Source organism: Chaetodon auriga, chromosome 12, assembly GCF_051107435.1.
Source record: "Chaetodon auriga isolate fChaAug3 chromosome 12, fChaAug3.hap1, whole genome shotgun sequence".
Taxonomy (NCBI): Eukaryota; Metazoa; Chordata; class Actinopteri; order Chaetodontiformes; family Chaetodontidae; genus Chaetodon; species Chaetodon auriga.
The window spans coordinates 11314583-11336238 of NC_135085.1; the positions used below are offsets into that span (position 1 = coordinate 11314583).

At 43.7% G+C, this 21656-nt stretch overlaps 2 protein-coding genes across 6 annotated transcripts; one reads left to right on the plus strand and one right to left on the minus strand.

The window, feature by feature from the left end:
• The first annotated feature begins 1196 nt into the window (after positions 1-1196).
• Positions 1197-9644, plus strand: LOC143329874 (dynein, cytoplasmic 1, intermediate chain 2a-like). Of its 4 annotated transcripts, none has more exons than XM_076746003.1 (17): positions 1199-1328; positions 2876-2984; positions 3072-3204; positions 3645-3780; positions 4193-4255; positions 4469-4596; positions 4683-4772; positions 4896-5058; positions 5153-5252; positions 5524-5649; positions 5780-5926; positions 6053-6166; positions 6281-6414; positions 6592-6736; positions 6824-6964; positions 7131-7256; positions 7398-9644. In XM_076746003.1, exons 2-17 carry the CDS (start codon positions 2877-2879, stop codon positions 7497-7499), a joined length of 1956 nt encoding a protein of 651 aa, XP_076602118.1. In that variant the 5' UTR covers positions 1199-1328; position 2876; the 3' UTR covers positions 7500-9644. The 4 variants fall into 4 exon arrangements, with proteins under 4 accessions (XP_076602121.1, XP_076602118.1, XP_076602119.1 ...); XM_076746004.1 differs by having other exon boundaries at positions 3696-3780; XM_076746006.1 differs by lacking the exon at positions 4193-4255 and having other exon boundaries at positions 1197-1328; positions 3696-3780.
• On the minus strand, positions 9587-21014 carry LOC143329873 (electrogenic aspartate/glutamate antiporter SLC25A12, mitochondrial-like). Of its 2 annotated transcripts, none has more exons than XM_076746002.1 (18): positions 20713-21014; positions 19896-19949; positions 18173-18318; positions 16889-17004; positions 16354-16493; positions 16028-16174; positions 15067-15205; positions 14862-14955; positions 14640-14724; positions 14385-14466; positions 14113-14271; positions 13562-13614; positions 13215-13295; positions 12604-12744; positions 11335-11473; positions 10984-11142; positions 10811-10901; positions 9587-10601 (listed from the first exon to the last, which is right to left on the minus strand). In XM_076746002.1, exons 1-18 carry the CDS (start codon positions 20722-20724, stop codon positions 10388-10390), a joined length of 2052 nt encoding a protein of 683 aa, XP_076602117.1. In that variant the 5' UTR covers positions 20725-21014; the 3' UTR covers positions 9587-10387. The 2 variants fall into 2 exon arrangements, with proteins under 2 accessions (XP_076602117.1, XP_076602116.1); XM_076746001.1 differs by lacking the exon at positions 20713-21014 and adding an exon at positions 20318-20484.
• Between the last annotated feature and the right edge of the window lie 642 nt (positions 21015-21656).

Here is a 21656-nt window from a genome sequence, read left to right on the forward strand (position 1 = left end):
ACAGACATGAAAACAAGGCTTTCATGCTCATAGTTTTTCCACATGACAAATAACACTATGACTGTGCTGTATGTTTGTATGGGTGTTCATAAGGCATGCGCAATAAACGTTTGTATGGAAGAAAAACAATAAAAAAGAATAAAAATGGATGATGGTAATAAATATGCATGATTTTATATTTCCTTTTAGAATATTAGGCTGTGATATTTGCAGTGGTGGACTCCCTATAAAGTGCATTCAATCAAACTGCCGCAGACTAAAACAAATGGCATTGTTCCAGCAAACCACGACTGGTTGCCCTGGACTTAATGGGAACTTTGAGGCAAGAGTAAACATGTGCAGACGCAGATGAAGAGTAATGTTTTGCCCCCTAACAGGTTAATCAGGATTCAGAAGAGTGAATGAACTTGTAGTTAATTTGTATTTTGGATTGTAGGAAGGCTGCATATAGTATAGAGAGTCACAAGGAGCCATCAACACAGATTAGGATTTTACATACAATACATATGGTCCAGTTCTTAAATTTTATGTTATATTCTTGACTAAAGTGAAGTAGCTAAAATTGACCGCGCCAAAAATGCTGCTTCTATATTAATACCTCAACTATCCATGGTATATACATTATGAAATTTGGCAATCTGAATCAACATTATGAATACTTAACCCACACTTCTACTGTAATTAGTTTTTGTAGTATTGATAATTGTACTTAAATAAATGATCAGAATACTTCTTGTAGCATTCCTACCAACAAATAGGTTGCAGTTCAGAGAATAGTTGAGGCTGAACAAAATCCACGAGGTAGGTCTCCATGAAAGTTAAAAACAAACAAACAAACAAACAAACAAATAAATAATAACAAACTTTATTTGGATAGCACCTTTCATACAGGAATTGCAGCTCAAAGTACTTTACAAGATAGTAATCACATGCACCAAATGATTGAAATAAAGGTAAAAAAAAATAAAATAAAATAAAATAAAAATAAAGACAATACACAAAACCACACAATAAAATATCACATTTGAGGTAAAATAGAGTAGAATAAGGATAAAAAGTTAAGAAGTCTATCAGGGCGAAGCTCTAAAAGACCCCGTCGTCTCATATCTCTCGCTGCATTCTGTGGTTCCCCAGTAGGGAGCGGTGATACTCTACTGTAACGAGTACGCGACCAACCGCCGAGGAAGAGGGACGCAGAGAGCGAAGTAAACTACAGTCCAGCTTCCAGCATCATCAGTCTCCACCTCCATCACTTCTGTTCAGACTAAACGGACACGAAACTGGATTCTATTGTCATCTGTCTGCTTAAATCCAACTACTGATATCAGGTATTTTACTTTGCCATCATAACCGTGTTGCTTTTTAACGTGTCAGTTAGCGGGACAGGAAAGCAGAGAGGCTCGGGCGTTGGTTTGCGATGCCACCGTTAGTCGCTTATTATAACAGTAGGCCCGCCGGCTGCCATGGAGATTAGCATGCTAACATAGCTAACCTAGCTGACAGTGCGGCCGTTAATGAGATTATAAAATGTTTTGACACGTCCTCGTGCCAACAGGAAGACTTTATAACGTGAAGCGTTCAGCACATTAGCGACCTGTAATGAAGAAACGTAAGGTGAAAAGACACAATAGCCAGATTTAATTTGTATCTGCAGTCAGTGTGACAGTGGGTGGAGGGTGTTGGAGCATCTCGGTTGTCCAACTGTTATGGACATTTGACCAGTTTGTAGCTGGTGTGTGAAGCTACATGTCATGGCTAACATTAGCTACATCACTTACTCAAACGCTTCTGGCTCTGACTTTTAACAGCCATATGTACAAAAGTGAGAGTAAGCATGATAAACGAAGAATATTTATTTTTAGGATAAAAATATAACTGAGGAGATGGTAATTACGTGGGTTTGTATTTTTATTGGATATTTCTGGAATAATACACCCTGTCACAGACTCATGGGTAGCCGTGACATTATGGAGAAAACAGATAAAGAGGACATTGTTATGAAGAGCTGGTTGGTGTTCACATGTTAGCGGGATGACAGGCCCAGGGCGACCGTGCGCTGCTGCACAGCGGCTGGTCCAGACATCACAGCCAGGATGGTGCAGCACTGATAGGTGCAGTTTGCAAACAGGGAAAGTCACAAGGCAAAGCACAGCTTTATGAGCAAAACACATTTTCTGCTGCTGGGCAGAGTTTATTGAATGACCTTGTAGCTGTTGAATGTATCTTTTCAAGTGTTCTTGACAAGCTTGGCCTCATTCTGGATGAAGTAAGTCATAAAAAGCTTCCTTCTACATCCATCAGTTGACAGTCCAAAACTCTTAAGACATTTAGTTCGCCATCATGCATGAAAAAGAAGGCACAAAAATCTTTGCAAGAAGCTGAAAATTGAGAATGTGTGGCATTTTTGCTTGAAAATGACTAAACTGTTAATTGATCATCAAAATACTTATTTATTTTCTGTCAATCGACTAATCCATTCATCAGCTAATGGTTTTAGCTTGTGTTTGACCACTTGAGCCTAACCAATCTGCTCAGGGCTGGTCCATAAATTAGGGGTTTGGTTTGAACATAGGCCTCAGTACTCACATGGACTCACAGGATAATTAGAGCAATAAAATTATTATAATCTAATTACGATATTGCCATACTTCATGGATTTCATGAAAGAGTTTTTTCCTCTTGCTCTCTCTTCGTGTGTAGTCACCCTGTGGGAATAGCTGTGCAGCTCAAGGACATATTTGATATTTACCAACAGTAAAGTCCTCCACTTGAATGAAGATCTCCTGTAAAATTCAAAGAGAAAATACAAGAGCAAGGGGTGAAGGATTTCTTTTAGAGCCTTTTTAATGGTCTTGTCGAAATCTTCCTCACACAGTATGTCCGACAAGAGTGAACTGAAGGCTGAACTCGAGAGGAAGAAACAGCGGATCGCCCAGATTCGAGAGGAGAAGAAGAGAAAAGAAGAGGAGAAGAAGAAGAAGGATGTAAGTTGGACTGTTTTCCAATTTCACGCATATCCAAAGAACCTGCCAGGGTGCTGCTTTGTTTTTAGCTTGTCCCGTACTCTGCAGGGAGACTCAAAACGCAGCGTCGAGGCTGGCGGCGGGTCTTCTGTCGGCCACGAAGACTCTGACCTGGAGAGGAAGAGGAGGGAGGCGGAGGCTCTGCTGCAGAGCGTTGGCATCACCCCCGACATACCCCACGGTAAACCCACAGCGCCAGCATGCTTCTCTTTTTCCCGCTCGCCCTCGCTTATCTCCCATCACTTTCTGGTCTTTTGCTTGATGGATTTGCAGTGTTTACAAATGTCACCTCTAACGTTGCTGTCTGGCTTGGTTTCTGTCACTGGCACACCCCCCCAGTCCCCACCCTCATCCCCACCTCACACAATATCTGAACATTTTATATAACTTTTGTGCATGACACCTAAACCTGCCTGCCATTTATTATCATTCTCTCTTCTCTCCTCTTTGTCTGTTTTTTTTTTGTGTGTGTGTTTTGTCCCCCTCACTGCATGCAAACTCACTCACTCTCTCACTCACTCATTGACACACTCTTTCCATACCTCACTTCCTCCTCCACTCCCTCACTCACTCACCCATTCATCAACTGACACACTCACAAACACGCACACGCACTCACAGCTCAGCCCCTGAGGGTAGTAACAGAAGATACGTGTCTGTTTCACTACCTAGTCCCCGCCCCCATGTCTCCCTCCAACAAATCAGTGGGCAGCGATGCAGGAAGCCAAGATTCTGGGGATGGAAATGCAGGACCAAGGTCTGTGCGTTTGTGTGTGCGTGTGAGTGTGTCTGCGTGTGTGTGTGTGAGAGAGACAGAGAGAGATGAGAATTGATTGTTGTAGGTCATTTTTATGTAATGTTAGGTTGTACCTGCATGCCAAATGTGTGTGTATTAACATGGTAAATACACTTGATGAATTCTGACATGTCTCCTCTTTGCCTTCTCACCGGCACGCTGACGTTTCTCAATTAACACACACTCCGTTCTTCTTCTCTCTATGTCTCTCTTCCTCTTTGTTTGCTGTCTCTCCCATCTTTAACATCTCTTATGTGGCTCACCTTTTGCCCGTCTTCTGTGTTTGCTTTCATCCTCTTGTTATCCTCTTTCTTTCTTTCTGTCTGTCCTGTCTTTCTCTTACTAACACCGTCTGGTGGTTTGGCTGTATAAGGACATTGCATTGGGACCCTGACCCCTCTACTCTGCAACTCCACTCCGACTCTGAGCTCCTGGGGTACTGCTCCTCCTCTCTCCTTTTGCTTGTCTTCCAGCTTTATTCAGTTTTTGTGGTTTCATCTTAGACTTGTCTAAACGTGTTAATATTATGTCTGTACATCATTATTTATGTCTCTACTTGTAAATTTTGCATTCAGTTCTGCTTTATACTGCAAACCTGTATATGTGTGAGCTTATTTCCACAATGGTGTGTGTTTGTATGTGTGTGTAGACGTGGAGCTGTGAGGCTGGGAATGTCAAAAGTGACCCAGGTGGACTTTGTCCCGAAGGAAATGGTGTCCTACTCCAAAGAAACACAGACACCAACTGAGACTCTGACACACACCGATCAGAAAGCAGGTGAAACAAACATGGACTCAAACACGTTTCCCAACCTTTTACTTTGGCTGAATCAGAACTGAATGAAATCTGCCTGTGTTTTCCAGATGAAGAAGAGGATGAGGAGATAACTGCTCCCCCACCAGCAGAGGACACCCAGGAGGAGAAAGGTGAACAGGGCGAGCAGCAGGAGGAGGGTAAGGATAAAAGTTCGTAACATGTAAACTTTCAAAGTGAGCAAGCTGTTAACTAATAACTGGCAGGCTTCAACGGTGCAGTGTTTTTTTCCCCTCATCTCATCTTTAATTGTCTATGAGTAGACACTCCCAAAGAGCTGACAGAGGAAGAGAAGCTGCAGATTCTGCACTCCGGGGAGTTCTTGTCGTTTTTCGAGCGAGGCAGTAGGATTGTGGAGAGAGCTCTGGCCGAGCAGGTGGACGTCTGCTTCGACTACAGCGGCAGAGATCTCGAAGATAAGGAGGGGTGAGACAAAGAAACTGTGTAAATATAAAAGGTACAAGTTAAATGATAAACAGATGATAATCTTTTGTTTTTTTTCTTTTTCTGTTCCTTCCAGTGACCTGCAGGCAGGTGCAAAGCTGGTTCTGAACAGGCAGTTTGCAGATGAGCGCTGGACTAAAAACAGAGTGGTCACCTGTCTGGACTGGTCTCCTCAGGTGGGCTTTGTTTGTCAGTGATCCTCAGACAGAAATTCATTCTATTATATGTCCAAAACTGCACCCCAGGTAGAGATTCAGTCTCTTCTAGCTGAACACTTATCCTGTCTAACCTTTAGGCCCCACTCTTCTGTGTGTGTTGACTCTTAAATGACAGAGCGAGCATGTGTGTGCGCAGTTAGACTGACTGAAAATCCCCTACGTTGAGTCATTCGTGACTCTTAAAATGATTCTTCTCAGCATCTAAAAATGGCTGCCATGTTCCTCTCAGTATCCAGAGCTGCTGGTGGCCTCATATAACAATAATGAGGATGCTCCCCACGAGCCTGATGGAGTCGCACTGGTCTGGAACCTGAAGTACAAGAAGGGCACACCTGAGTACATCTTCCACTGCCAGGTAAGGACAGAATTCACACGTAGTTGCTTTACAAACCACTGGAACAAAAGACATTCTTTTAAGCTTAATACAACCAAACAGACTGAGGCACAAGCAGATCTGTTTAAATTGTATTATTGTCTTCCTCCAGTCAGAGGTGATGTCAGCCGGGTTTGCAAAGTTTCACCCTAACCTGGTGGTGGGTGGGACGTACTCTGGACAGATTGTCTTATGGGACAACAGAAGCAACAAGCGCACCCCTGTCCAGAGAACTCCCCTGTCTGCAGCTGCACACACGGTAATGCACAGGAGCTCACACACTCACAGTGTTTATTTTTTTCTCTGCGTCTTTACATCTGTCCTGGGTTTTCTTGGTAAATTGTCTAAATCCTCTGATCTTCTTCTGCTCTTGTGCTGTGTTCAGCATCCAGTATACTGTGTGAACGTGGTCGGAACCCAAAACGCACACAACCTGATCAGCATTTCCACTGATGGCAAAATGTGCTCCTGGAGCCTGGACATGCTCTCCCAGCCACAGGTACATTGAAGTTGTCTGGATGCTGTACAGACGTGCTGTCATATCTGTTCATCAGTATCAGTTGCAGTGTCAGTCTGTCTGTCCGTCTGAGGCTGCGTGTGCTCTTCCCTGCAGGACAGTCTGGAGCTGGTTTTCAAGCAGAGCAAAGCGGTGGCTGTAACCTCCATGGCCTTTCCTCTGGGCGATGTCAACAACTTTGTGGTGGGGAGCGAGGATGGCTCTGTCTACACAGCCTGTCGCCATGGGAGGTGGGTGCTCTTTGACCTCTGACCTCATTAGCGGCAAATGTTTTCCTAAGGACAGATTTTTGTTTGGTTTACAACCAGGACACGAAAGTAAAAATTCCAACAAGTGCTGGAGAAGCCTTTGGGGGAACAGGCTATTTAGTAGAAGTCCCCTCAGTTGTTTTCATGTGTGTGTTACAGTAAGGCGGGTATCACAGAGGTGTTTGAAGGCCATCATGGTCCGGTGACCGGGCTGAGCTGTCACAGTGCTGGAGGACCTGTTGACTTCTCTCATCTCTTCATCTCTGCCTCTTTTGACTGGACCGTCAAACTCTGGAGCACTAAGGTGAGACATTTACAGTCACGCTATTAGATGTGCGATTAGTCATGTTTCCTAAGATTAATCCAGTTCTCCCTCCGCTCTTCTGCGCAGAGTACCCGTCCGTTGTACTCATTCGAGGACAGTTGTGACTATGTCTATGATGCGATGTGGTCTCCAACACACCCTGCTCTGTTTGCTTGTGTGGACCTAAGCGGACGTCTGGACCTGTGGAACCTCAACAATGATACAGAAGTATGCACATACACGATGCACTGAAACCTTAATTTCACCATTTAAAGGAACAGTGGGACATTTTGCTGAAATGTACAGTTAATATGTATCTAGATCCAGCAGCTTGTTAGCTTAGCTTAGCTTACCGTGAATCTGCTTCTTTTTATGCTTGTGTTTGTTGTTTTAGGTTCCCACTGCCAGTGTGTGTGTGGAGGGGGCTCCAGCACTGAACCGTGTGAGATGGGCTCACTCTGGTAAAGAGATTGCCACTGGGGACTCAGAGGGACAGGTGCAGGTCTATGATGTAGGGGAGGTGAGATATCATCCCATGTTACTGTGGTGCTTTGGTTGTTTCCATACTGGGATTTACTGAAAACAAATGATATTGGTGCAGATATTCAGGCGTCACTCTCTCCAGCTCTTGCTTGACGCGTCATCCTTTGTCTTTCCGCAGCAAATCTGTGTGCCGAAGGCTGATGAGTGGACGCGCTTCGTCAGGACGCTGGCTGAGATCAATGAGAACCGAGACGAGGCTGAGGAGCTGGCCAACGTCTGATGTTGCAAACCCCACGCTGGCAACTGCTCATAAATTTCTTTGCAGTACACTCCACACGTATAGCACACTACACGACACTGGCTTCCAACCTGTCCACCTACTACAACATGAATTGGCCTGAGGAGATGTGCAGAGCTAGAAGAGATAGAAAAGACAGTTTTAGACAAGTTTTAGATGTGTTTTTAGAAGTGTCTCGAAGGGTTTTAGAGTACATTTGTAGGAACAATGAATGTCAGGTGTAGTAGTTGTAGTAGTAGCCACAGTTAAGTGGTTGGAAGTTGAACAGACAGAGGAATACAGGGAAGTGATTTTCAGCGTAGATGTGGCTGTCCACTCTAAACTTCTAGCTTTGATGACATCCTCAGGGCTCCAAGAAACTGCTCTTCTCCTGAGGCCTCAACCAACTCAGTTCTTTTTTGAATATGCAAACCTTTGTACTTGCACCTTTTTATTACCATTTGAGTGTTTTTACATGTTTTAATATTTTCCAGACACGCTTGTACACACGGCTAGCAAGGTGTGTGTGTGTGTCGACAGAGTGAAAAAAGAAAAACTGACATATCGCCGTCGGGGGCCGTATTCACAAGCCCTCTCAGAGAGCTCCTAATGTTTTTAATTGAATTTAATTATGAATACTATGTCATGAACATCTGTGTTGAAGAAATTATGAGCCATACTTAAAAAGTAGCCTCCAAATTGTTTGGCCTACATGTGCAGTAACCTGTTCACAGGCTTAGAGTTGTCACATTTAGTTGCTTATGTTTGTTACCATGCTGCTAATGTCAGCACATGATCTATTTGATTGGCCTATTAAAAGGGAAAAATGGCTCAGCTTTCATCAATTTCCATGATTGCTGGCCATCTTATATAAGAAGCTCCATTAATTGACATAACTCTCCCATCAGTTACACCAACAACACCACCGATGCCCACTATGTCCATTGTTAGGGCGCTGCCATCCAGTGGACATGACATGAACCGCGTCACAACATGAGGCTGTAAAAATCACAGTTTGTGACCACTCTGCTGATGAAGGCTGTGACAGACCCAAGTCATCACTGCTGCATTTTTCCAGCTGTCAGATATTTAAGTGTTATGATCACTTCATTTCTGGTTATTGTGTCAGGGGGGAGAGCACATATCGAGTGAGATAAACCATAAACAGTATCCCTGCACCATCTTCTGAAAAGTTTTTATCGTAGGAGCTCTCTGAAGGGCGAAGATGCTTTGTGAATAACCTTTACTTTTACCAGGATCTAGTCTTAATTGTAAGGTGAAATTCTTAGAAAACGTCATCAAAGAATTTTCTTTGCACGAGTAATCTTAATGAATATGGCCCCAGATCCTCTTTATCCTCAGCAGCACTTGAATTTGATGACTTAAACAGCTAATGTGGTTACACCTGCCCACTCTGACCTGTGCACAAGTGTGTCAATCTTACATTTCAACCACTACAATATTTAATATTTATTCTGGTGGTTGCACTTATTTAAGTATTTTGTTTGTTTGTTTTTGTAAAAAATGCTGCTTTGTATGAAGACCTTGAGTAATCCATTCCTAAAATCAGCACTACAAGCTTTTTACTAGGCAAAATCTGTTACAATGCTTGCCTTGAATTTATTGACACTAGTACAGTTCAAAACTTTTTCCTGTACCAAAGGTTATTTTATACTCTGAGCCTGTGTTATGAGTACTAGAAAACCGTTTCCTGACTTGTCCTCTTTCAGAGGATCCAAATAAACTACAGGAAGTTTTAAATGGAGATGTAAAGCTGAGGTTGGAAACAAATTTTTACCGCGGAACATGAATTGCTTTTCATTCATTTCTTCTTCCATCCAATCCTTCATTCCTTCCATGATGCAGCAGTCCAACCTCACCAGGCTGGTCAAAAAAAAAAATTCAGCTTGAAACGCTTTCTCTTTAAATGTTTAAAATGAGCTTAAAAAATGCACTGTAGTAATCATATTTGATAGAACATAACAAGATCAGTATTCTGCATTGACGACGTGTCCTGTATCCTTGTGTTACTGCTCCTGATACAGTTGAGGGTTGCACTTTTCCATTGGAATAAAACTCAAGACGTACTGTTAAAATTAAAACCATATGGATGATTTATTTCAATAAAATACAATGACTGAATTCTGATACATTTAATTTATTAATACCTAATTCTTTGCTCATGATTCTTGTTTTATCAAGAAAACACTTAATTGAAAAGTTCTGTACATCAGTAAGAGAGATTCTCAGAGACCAGGACCAGCGGCCCTTCGCTGCTGTGACATTACAGTTGCTGTATAGGTCTACTAACTGAATGTTACGGAGCTTTGTCTTGTAACATTTTCGTTACTGCTTCCTGCCAATGTGCTGTCTCAGTACACTTATACAATATGTACAGTACATAGCGCCTGTGTGACGACCAATCAAAAGCGAAGGCCCACACACTGTGCTGACCAATCTTAACATTTTCTATGCCCGCTGTCCAATCAGAGAAGTCCTACTCACACTGAGCGTCAGACAGAAAAAAAAAAAATCATATCAGCTACTCATGAGAGAGAGAGAGAGAGACAGAGAGAGGAGTGCCCGAAGCTCTGTTTTATACAAATGCTGGAGAGAAGAACCGAAAAGATGGAGATGCCAGGAGCGTACAGCCACTGAAGATACAGCACAGCCGGTGCTCTGGTCCCGTCGCTGTCTGCTCGGTTACATCCGCAGCTGCAGCCAGATCTCCACCTCCACCACTGGGATTGGCCGGGATTGTTCGTCCCGCAGATGACGGCCCCTGTTCTTGGAGTGTGTCATAATTGTGTGTGTTTTGTTTGTGTATCTATCTAAGTGTCTGGCTCCTGGTAGAGGAGAAGGATGGCAAAGTGATATGGAGAGTCAGACCTCTATGAAGCCTGAGCTGGCGTGGCAGTGACTGGCTCTGGGTGATGTATGGAAACCACGCCGGAGGACTTGAATTTGGGAAGGTGGAGGCCAAATTTGTTCTCCACCCCGGCAAAGGTAGCTGCGGCCAGGCGGTAGCCTCCGACGTGGTCAGCGTTAATGGGAGGAAGCTCTGAGATGCGGGACTTGGGCGTGGTCCCAGATCCTGCTGGACGACTGCAGAAAGGAGAGACGAGGAAAAGAGCGACCATTACACAGGTATGACAACAGGTGTGACAAATTCCATAAGCATTTTAACAGAATGTAAAAAAAATGGCGTTTTAGAGTTATGTTCTGTATTTCCAGACTGGCCATGAGTCTTACCAGTGCAACTATTCTCCTTCCTTCAAAGAAGAAACAAATACATTAACAAAAATTCAACTTACTGTCCTCCAAAGTCAACGTAGAGCCACCGCTGTAAGAGCTCATAAGTCACCAGAGTCACACCAAACTGAGGAGAGGACCGGCACATACGAGCTGGAGGACAGAGACACACGGTTTAACACGGCTTACAAGCAAAAACAATGTGAAGTGTATCTTATTGGACACAAACACACACCTCCAGCTCCCTTCCACAAAGCCCTGAACCCTTCCTCTCTCATGATCTTCCTGAAGCAGTCGATGACTCCGGTGTAAGTGCTCTGTCCTGCCCTCGCTGCAACTTGCAGACGCGTCTTGATGACATCAGCGGGCGTCACGAGGGAGGCGGCAGGGATACCTGTGAAGTAAGAGTTACAAAGTAAGACGAGGTCTCCATGACTTAACCCCTCATGTCAGAAGTCAAAACCAATAACTTGTCTATCAGCATTTCTTGATTCAGCTTGCAGCTATGGTGTCAGTCCACTGATGTGCAGGTCAGTGTTCTCAACAATGACTGTTCCTGCTGCTTTAGCTCATAACCTGAGGTTACCTGCAATAGCTCCAGCAGTGAGAAGCTGCAGAGCTCCCAGTCTGCCGTGTTCATCAGTCATCTGGCTCTTGAGGTGAGCGTACGCTGGGAAATAGATGGCGGAGAAGGGGATGTCTCTCAGGAAACATGCTTTAGCACCCTACATGGACACACGTGGAGCAGACAGATGCATGAGACTGTGCTTGGGAGAAAGATCATGAAAGAGGGCAGAAACACTCATGCAACCACCAGTGGGAAGCTTGAGAGAAGCTTGTAGGACAGACCTGAATCCAAAAAGTGGGACGCTGTGTAAATCATAAGTAAAGACAGAATGCAACCATTTGCACATCCTTTCTGACATACAGTATATTCAGTTGAATGCAGTACAAAGACAAGTTTATGTAATGTTCAAACTGACAAACTTTCTGAATTTGATGCCTGCAACATATTGCAGAGAAGTTGCGACAGGGGCAGGAATGTATCTGCAGATATCTTTACTGGACGAAGGTTATTAACCTTACAGGGGCCTTTTCTTTTAACAAACCTCAGTGAGCCTTTGGGAACTGAGGACACTAACTGCTGAAGTTTTGAAAGTGAAATTCTTGTCTTGCTTTTCTTGCAAATCCTCATCTTGCTTGACATGCAACTTCAGTTGCTCGACAGGTCGAGGTCTCTGTTGTTGGATTTTGTGCTTCATAATGCACTGCGTATTTTCAAAGGGAGACAGGTCCGGGCAGCAGGCAGGTCAGTCTAGTACTCGCATTCTTTTACCACGAAGTTGCACTGCTGTAACACGTGAAGAATGTGGCTCGGTATCTTGCTGGAATAAGCAGGGACGTCCCTGAAAAAGACGTGTTGTTCCAAAACAACAACAATATGTACTTTTCAGCATTAATTAGTTATGGATTATCGATGTTGATATCCATAAATTCCTTGCAACTGCGTGTTAAGAAACATTTTTAAACTTTGACCACGCCCCATCCTCGCTTGTGAATGACTGAGTCTTTCCAGGATGCCCCTTTCATACCCAATCATGATACTCTCACCTGTTACCAATCAACCTGTTTACCTGAGGAATGTTCCAAACAGGTGTTTTTGGAGCGTTCCACAACTTTCCCAGTCTTTAGTTGCTCCTAAACCAACTTGCTTGAAATGTGTTTGTGCATCAAATATATTGTCTTGGTGCTGTTTTCAATGTGTCAGAAAAGAATAGCAAGTTATCACATTCTGTTTTATTTATGCAGCACCACCAACTTTTTTGGAAACGGCGTTCATTGAAAGACATATTACCTTGTAGAGGCCGAAGAAGCCCAAGTCACGGACCACGCTGAGCGCGCTGACTCGAGGACCAGTGGTGATCTCACCTGCCACCTGCAGGCGGATCTTCACAATCTCCAGAGGGTTGGTAAAAATCACCTGAGAGCCTCCAGCCTGGAGAAACGTGGAGAAGAAGAGCTCGTTCACACAATCACATAAAACAAAACAAAAAACACTGCTCCTGCATCTCACATGCACGCGGCTGAGGGATGTGAGCAAAGTCTATCAAAAAGTTCAAATCATATCCCGATCAATCATTTACTTTGCCATTCCCCAGGTGTGCTGGGCCAATGAGAGTAAGGATGAACAACACCATCAAACAGAGGGGGAAAAAAAAGCATTTGACAGTAACAGTTTAACTCAGGATACATTTAGTATTGCAGCTGGCTGTTAATAATGTCATTTGGAACTCTGCAAGCAAGTTAATACAACAAATAAACGACCCAATGCACAAGTTACTGTTTAATGGCCTTTACAACTAAAGAGGTACACACCCTGGGTCACTGCGCCTGCACGGTGTCTTATCAAGTGTTCATTAATGCATTCACAAACAGAGTCAAGAGTGTTTGGGATCTGGTACTTACACAGCCACCAGCTAAGATCTCAGCATATAAAGAAATTGTATCGTCTTTTGTGGTGAACTTGTCTCTTACAAAGTCATTCACCTGTGGGACACAAACACAAAGCAGGAATGAGACCAAAGATGATTCAGAGGAATGTTCAACGTCAGTCAGTCAGTCAGTGTCATCTTCTCTTCGTATATCTGCCCTAATGTGATGTTTAATTTACTTTTAATTGATTTAATTTTCATGTGCTGTGTGTGATTTTGTCACCTTCTTGAACCTTTGGTGAATAACAAAAATAAATAATTTCAAGTGCGTATGCACAGTGAGGAGGATTGTGTGTTGTGTGCGTCAGGGGACGTACTCACTGTAAGTTTAATAGCCTTCTCAGGTGCCACACCTATAAGCTGAGGAACCAGACCTGTGGGGCATCATGGGGGATTGAGTGACAGTAGAATCTCATTTCATTAGTATTACTGGGCAAACAGCAGCATCAGAGGAGAAATCAAAAGGAAATAAGAAGATGGAAAAGAAGACATGAGGTCAAAAACGTGAAGGTGGAGACCAACGAAGACAAACAGATCTGAGAGGAGACGAAGAAGACACAAAAAAAAAATGATCATGACAGGTTTATCTTGTAATTAGTATCATGCGACACGCCCAAAATGGGAGAGGTCAGCAACAGAAAGTGGAAAACACAGAAAACAGGAAACATTTGAACTGATTTTACACAAAAAACAAAACAAAATTTAGGTTTCAGGAAGTTATTTTATGACATATGTGTTCAAGAAGAGAGTGAAAAACAGCTAAGATGAATGACCAAAATAGAAGACAGGGCACCAAACACCAAACCACTGGTGCTGTGGCTGCAGACGGGATAACGCAGGTGCCATTTCAAAGCGCTGCCTGCCTGGCCTACCTCTATAGAAGCCGAAGAAGCCCTCATAGCGAAGCACCTTCTTAGCACAGTCGAAGCTGTTCTTGTACATCAGCTCTCCAACAAAGGATCCTGTGGACCTCTGGTTCTGCATACGGGTCTTCACCAAGTCGATGGGGTACACAGCCGTCGCTCCCGTAGCTATACAAGCACAGAGAAAACACAGACTAAATACTATTCTTCAGCTTCGATGTATCAGATGCCGCTGTGTGCCCATCAGACAGCCATCCGTCTCTGGCCACAGGATAACTCACCTCCAGCGATGGAGCCCAGGGTGAACCTGTAGGCCGACTCTGCAGCTTGGAGCCAAACAGGCCTGCCGCTGTCCCCATGGGCCTGATGGGAAAAAAAAAATCACACATGGCATCAACGGTTTTTGGCCCTTGTGCAAGACAAAATCCTGGTTTCATGGTGTGAAGAGAGAATGTGTGAAACAGTCTATTTATTTATGTATGAATCAGAAGTTGCAGACACACACACACACACACACACACACACAAGCATCTTACCTGTTTCTGGGTTTCAACCAGGTGGTAGGGCAGACATCCTTCCTCTAACGGAGCTATCCTCTCAATGTCAGTTAGATTGAGGCGCCTGATACACACACGTTTATTTCCCCATTATTTACATCACTGTCACCACACAGATCATAATATCTTTCAGTAAGTATCAGCAGAGTGCAGATGTTTGAATTTGTGAATTTAAGGATTTGGGGCTGAGTGAGCGTTTACCCAGAGGGAGAGTGCAGGCCTGACAGCTGGTACAGGATGTCAATTTCCATGGGAGTGATCTGACCAAACTTGTTGGCGGCATGAACAAACTCTTCTGCAAAGAGAGACAGAAGCGAGCGAAAAATTACGTTTAAGAATGACACCGACATTCCTGTCGCACTCAGAAAGGCGAAGACGCATCACAGCCATGCAACAGTCCGCGCACCTTTAGTCACGAGTGTGTCCTTCCGCGTGCCAGCCAGCGTGCTGTAGATCTTGCGTATCAGCTCCATGTTGTTCAGGAGGGAGTTGAAGGCATTAAAGTACGAGAAGCTGACCAAGTGAGAGGTGCTGCCGCCTGCAGCCTGGCAGAGGAAAGGCAGAGGATATCAACTGTGCTGATTCTAATATAAAAAAGCTTGTTTTTGATATTAACAGATGTGTTACCTCAAAGAGACAGCTGAGACATACAGTTGCAAATTTTACTCCGTGCTGCCTTATGAATATTCAAACTGTTCCTTATTTTATTTCGTTACTTCACCAGGGGCTAAGGAGTAACTTTACTCCTTTTCTTGAATTATAATGTTAACAGGATATCTAACTGTCAGTGACAAGACTCTCAGGTACATTAGGATAACAACACATTCAGCTGTTGGAGATTACAGCTGGCATGTGTTGAAACACCAATCGCCAGAGAACACTGAAGAGCCTGAGCAAGCTTATAAGATTATCAAAATTAGAAATTCACCAGGCCCAAGCTGAAAATGACCAGTATTGTCCTTTAAGACTAATAACTGCAGATGCAAAGCGGATGAGGATTTGCCTCTGTTGAGTGGGAGCATGTTCATAACCCCACAGGTCAGAGTGGATTACACTGCCACCAGCCAGCCATCAAAACACTAGTGTTGTTTTTCATATTTTGGGCCAAACGAAAAACCCTTTCGTCCCAGTTAGACTTCAGATATTAACAGTTTGTTACTCCAGAAAGTGGCAGTAGTCATAGCCTATTAAGAACTGAAATGAGTGAGCTTCCAGCTATGAAAATTAATTTAGAACAGTCAGAACTGTGGTTATCTGAAAATAACACTCGTCCTCCTGTCAATCAGAACTGGATATTCTCTGTGGCCAGAGTGACAAATTATACAAATTACTGTCAGAAAGCCCACCATGCATACACAAACACTCACTGAGACAAGGTTCTCCTCCACAAAGGGTGTGAGCATGTGGTGTCTGATGGTGGCCATAATGTCACTGAAGTCCATAGCAGATATGACGCCATTCTTCCCTTTGTCCTTCTGGGCAAACGCCTGGCGTGCGTGCTCCAGCTGCAGCTCCTGGAGGGGAAAAAAAGAGATGACACCACAAAGCCGAGTGTTAATATAGCAAGTAAGAGACAAAGTGGAAAAAAGGGAAAGCAAAAAAACTTGATTGTGCGTGCGTGTGTGTTTGTGTGCGTGTGTGTGTGTGTGTGTGTGTGTGTGTGTGTGTGTGTGTGTGTGTGTGTGCAGCGTGCCTGCAGGAACTGGGTGAACTCGAGGTAGCTGAGGTGTTTCTTGCGATCGTGCCCAAAGTGCAGACGGATGAACTCACAGTCCCAGTTGAAGGGAATGTGGTGGTGCACTGTGGTCTGGCTGAAGATGTCCCGCACATTCTCTGCAGCACAAACACACATAAACACACGTTCAAGAAAAAGAGAATCAATCAGCCATCGTCCTGACGAATGCCATGTCATAAAGCTTTGTGTCTGTGACATAAGAAAGAAAGCAGAAGGGGGAGGCAAAGAAGAATCAGTGCATGAGAGCGATTATGTAAGTCCATTCGTGTGTAATGACTTAGATGAGGAGTAATCTGGTTAACAATGCCACATTAGGAAATGCTTTCTCTGCAGTACACCGCAGGACCCGCACTTCAATTAAACTAAAGGATTTCTTCAAAAACTGATGGCTGAAAATATTTTGCAGTGCTATATTGTCTGTTTTGTATTCACTGAAATTGTGTGAACTGAACTGAAAGCTCATGCAAAAACAGAGACACACACTGGCCCCTACCGAAGGAGATGGCTCCAGTTCCAGTCTTGTCAAACAGCTGGAAGGCTACTATGAAGAGAGTGTCGGGAGCACACAACACTGATTCAAAGGCAAGAAACTCCTGGAATGAGATCAGCCTGTGGGTGTATACGTGGTTTAAGAGGGGAAAAAAGAAAAGATCTATGATTAAGCACATTCACCACTTCACTGAAACCTCATAAGCACACACACAAACACACACACACACAAATAAAGCATTTGCTCTGTTCCCAACAACAGTTTTCACCATTTCCCACATTTAGTGTAAAAACAAAATTTCTATATGCAAACATATACTGCAAAATGTTTTCATGTGAAACATTTTAAAAGAAAACAGAAGATTAAATTAATTATTAAGTCTTTCTGGGTTAAAATGCATATTTGTAACTAACACCTCATTTAAAGCCGGCATTAAACTGCAGTCTGTATCCACACATCATCTAGAAAAGACAAACGTCTTAATACACCGTGTAAATGCGTTGTGATCTTCGGGTGGTGTAAAGACAATCCGGACAATGTGCTGGCATCCATAAACAACATACACATATTTATTTTTAGCTAACATAAAACATAGGCTGCTGTTCAAATTTAGAGATCGAGCAAGTGAGATGGTTGAAAAGAGACACGCCTTTAATTACTGAGTATATGATGACTGTGGGCCACCAAAGGATGCACTGTTCAACAGACCTGCATGGAAATTTAAAGCAGTATGGGTGGGGAAGTACTGATAGACATTAAAAAATAACTGAGTGTGTGACGGTGTGCAGTGCACTCATCTGTGCAGCTGATCTGCTGTTAACAAGGCATATAATTCATCTAGTCACAGAGTAGTCTACACGCAAGTACTGCAATACTCAACAACTCACAAAACTCTGTGCTGTAAGAGAGTTTGGGGCTCAAATGACTCAAATGCAGATCAGGTTTTGCTCTGGAGGACGGAGATCCAATCTCAATGAGGACAACAAAGGCAAGCTGAGATCATTTATTATCCAGAAAACGTGTCCGGATACAGATACTGTTTTATCAGCAGGTGTAAACGGGGCATAAGATTTTCTGAACAGATCCAGGTACTAAGTCCTATGATCAGTAGAGCATGTGTGTGTAATTTGTACTTGTATGACCTCATACACAGTCTGGAAAATGGGAGCCATTGAGAGTTTTATCTTATCTGTAAGTGGCTACAATGTCAAGTGCTGATCAGACAGCTCAATAAACTGTCAATTAGTGACATTAACCGTGTGCAAGGGTTTCTGTGTCAGAACGTACCCGTCCTTTGTGGTGTCAGCAACAGCAGCGATGAGCTGTACAGTTTTGGGGTTGTGGTGGATCTGTGTGTGGAGTCCAAGATACCTCTGGACAAAGTCTCCCGGGGTCATGAACTTCTCTCCATCCTTGTCCACCACACTGGCATACTGAGGAGAGAAACCAAAAGTAAAATCAACATCAAGAACAACAGCTTTGTCGGCCCTCACAGTGCTGCCGCTGATGGCCTGTTTGGTCAGCGTTCAGAGACACGAGTGTGGAGCGTGACCAGTACACGGCTTTCAGTGAGCCACAGGTCAGCAGTACGACACTGTATACTGTAGGCTGTTTGTTACATGTTGAAATCTCGTGTCAAAAACAAGCTGTGCACATTATATAACATTATAAGGTGCATGTTTTACATACTACACTACACTGACTTATTCCACTGTTGTTTTTAACTTGTTACTAGAGCTGCATTTTTCAAGAAAACATGTCAAACATTCGCTGGTTCCAGCTTCTTAAATGGAATAATTCACTGATTTTCTTTGTCATTGATGAAAGTAAACGAAGAGTCTGAAGATGTCCCTTTGGGCTCTGGGAAATTGTGATAAATATTTTTTTAAACGATTAAACTGTTAGCTGTAGCCCCATTTGTCACAGGTGCAAATTATTAAAGTCAACATAAACTGTGTACTCCACCTTTTACTAAAGCGGGCGGGTAATTTATGCTGCACCTGATCAACCAAGGTCATCGGTCTTGCAGTCAGGGAGTGACATTCAGAGCGACACTTGGGCACGCACAGATGTACTGATGTTTTTGGCATGAGCTTGTCGATAAGCATCTGACCTATGAATGTCAGCATACCGACAATAGCCGGCCCACACGACAACCACACAGTAGGTCACACACTCACCACGCATGAAGACAGTGGAGGAAGGTGAAGGTTAACCACATCCACTCTTACTGCAATCACTCACGCACATCTCATGGTCATAGACATGCCAGTCTGCATTTGTATCCTCTTACGTGCAACAGCCTTTACTCTGACTCAAAATCTTTTTTTAATACATAACATGAGCACTGGTGGAACACCGCGCTCTCTGATCTGCTGACATGCAAGTCCTTGCTTGTGTTGCACTGGAGAGAAAACCTGACGATCCCGTCTGAACAGAAAACTGATTTTTAGACCCTTGGAATAATAGTCTGTCGCTCCCTTGACGGAGCTACCCAGGCTCCCAGATGACAGTGTCCTCATAAACCTTTAAAAACATCCCAACACATTCCTGGGTGATCAAAGCCAACAGAGAGTGAGAAAAGCAGATGCCCAACACTTCTCTTTCAGGACTGAACAACCTCTCCACTCACAACAGCTGCTGCTGACTCGACAAATATAAAACTATAATGTCTAAGCTTCAACTCTTGACAAAAAAAAAAATATATAAAAAATTAGTCTGACTGATTACTATGATCATCAGCTACATTCAGTTTCAGTCCCTTGTGTTTTAATGCAATAACAGCAGTCTGTGCTGGACCTTTCACTGTGGCTAATGCTGTAATTTAAACCCCATGACAAACTTACAGGCTCATTGACCGAGTGAAAGCCGCGCTGAGCTGTTTTCTACATACAGAGTCGTTTCACAAATACATCTGATGGATACGTATAAGGGGCACACACCCTACTATGTCTATGCGACACTGAGTGCAGCAACATTTGAGTTTCATTCTGTTTGGGTGAAATCTTACCTTCTGGAAGATTGCCTTCAGCTCACTTGGGTCCCCGCGTTTGGTAGATTGCACCTGAAACAATCCAGTCAAATAACATTATGACACTGTTGGACAATGTCAGTATGCTTTCTACATGACCAAAAAAAGAGAAAGAAGAAGAAGCTCCTGTGCAAAGCAAGTTTTCCAAGCAGTGTACTCGACAAAACCTGAAGCAAAACAAGCTAAGTGACTGAGAGTTTCTGTCTCCTTGAAACGTCCACTGCTGAGAAGGAGACGCGGCCATGAACACAGCACCAGAGCTAAAGTTACACCTTGGCATGCCATCACATTGAGCAAGATAGGCAACTAGCTAAACAATCGACAAGCTAACGAGCCAAACATCTACAGCAGCCCGAACTAATGTTACACCTGGGCAGCCGGTTAGCGAGTACAAAGCGTACCCAGGAAGAGGACACGACCCGCCGCAATGACATGTAGAGATTTACATCGGTGAAAAGCGACAGGACGAGAGCAAACTGTGAGAGAGTCGGCCGCTGTGAAAAGATTTGACTTTATCTAGCGTTAGCAGGTTTTATCGCGGCAGTATTAGCAGCCCGATAGCTGTTTAGCATTCTCTCGCTAACTTCTAGGTTGTGGATGTGTCACCAAGGCCAGCCAGGCGGCGGCTAGCTCAGGGATGCTACAGCCTCAGAGAACACCGCATCCCGGACACCCTGCCTGCACAGGGACAAAAAGTCTAGCTTTGAGAAATCCCACAAAAGAAAACGAGCAAAAGACATGCAAATATGTTGAATTAGAGGGTTGAAAATCGTTAAGAGAGCGATGCCGAAGTCACCTTGACCGCCATGCTGGTTTGACGTCACGTACAGTGAGCGAGCAGGGTGCAGCGCACGCCATCAGACGTGCAGTCGCTGGCGCGTGAGAATGAAAGCGCGCAGCATTTCAGAAATGTAACGCGATAAATCAGGCAGACGATAAACGTCACTATCAATTATTCAATCAGTCCGATTCGTTATCAAATTACTTGAGAGTTAATATGTTAAAGGTTTCGTTGTGAGTGATGAACTGTACAAATAACCCCATACGCAAACGCGCGCGTGCACTCACTCTCTCTCTCTCTCACACACACACACACACACACACACACACGCTGCTGCATTACTACTATCACTACTACTACTACTACTACTACTACTACTATTGCTGCTGCTGTTGACGCTACTCTAACTACACACACAAATACAAGGAAGCGCACAGGCGGGGCATGTTTACAAGATTTTCTCAAGGCAGTGAAACAGGCAGTTAAATCAGAATGATTTAGTGAAGCCCTAACATGGACAGAGGCAAGGGGACATTTGTTCATCATGTCCTCAGTGTACTTATCCGGCTAACAGTCCTACTCTGTCTGAGAGACATGTCCCACGTAGGATGTGTGACAGATGAAAATGGACCCATACTGTTTTGCACAAGCAGAACAGTGGAAAAGATGGAGACAGCAGCCAAAACAAAAGAAAACAACATGGGACAGAATCCAATTAATATAGACAACATGGGCATTAATATAATGTGAATGGGCCTTTTTTTCATGGGACATATTTTGACATGTCATGGTGAGAAATGCACATGTGTGATTAATAGGATTAACCATGGCTGAATTTCATTTTGCTGCTGCTGTGTTTGAGTCCTTTTATTGTGATGATGGCTCACTGTCACACTCTCATGGCTTGTTGAGACACTTAAACAGATCGGAGCCATTGTTAATGTTATTGGCAACACATG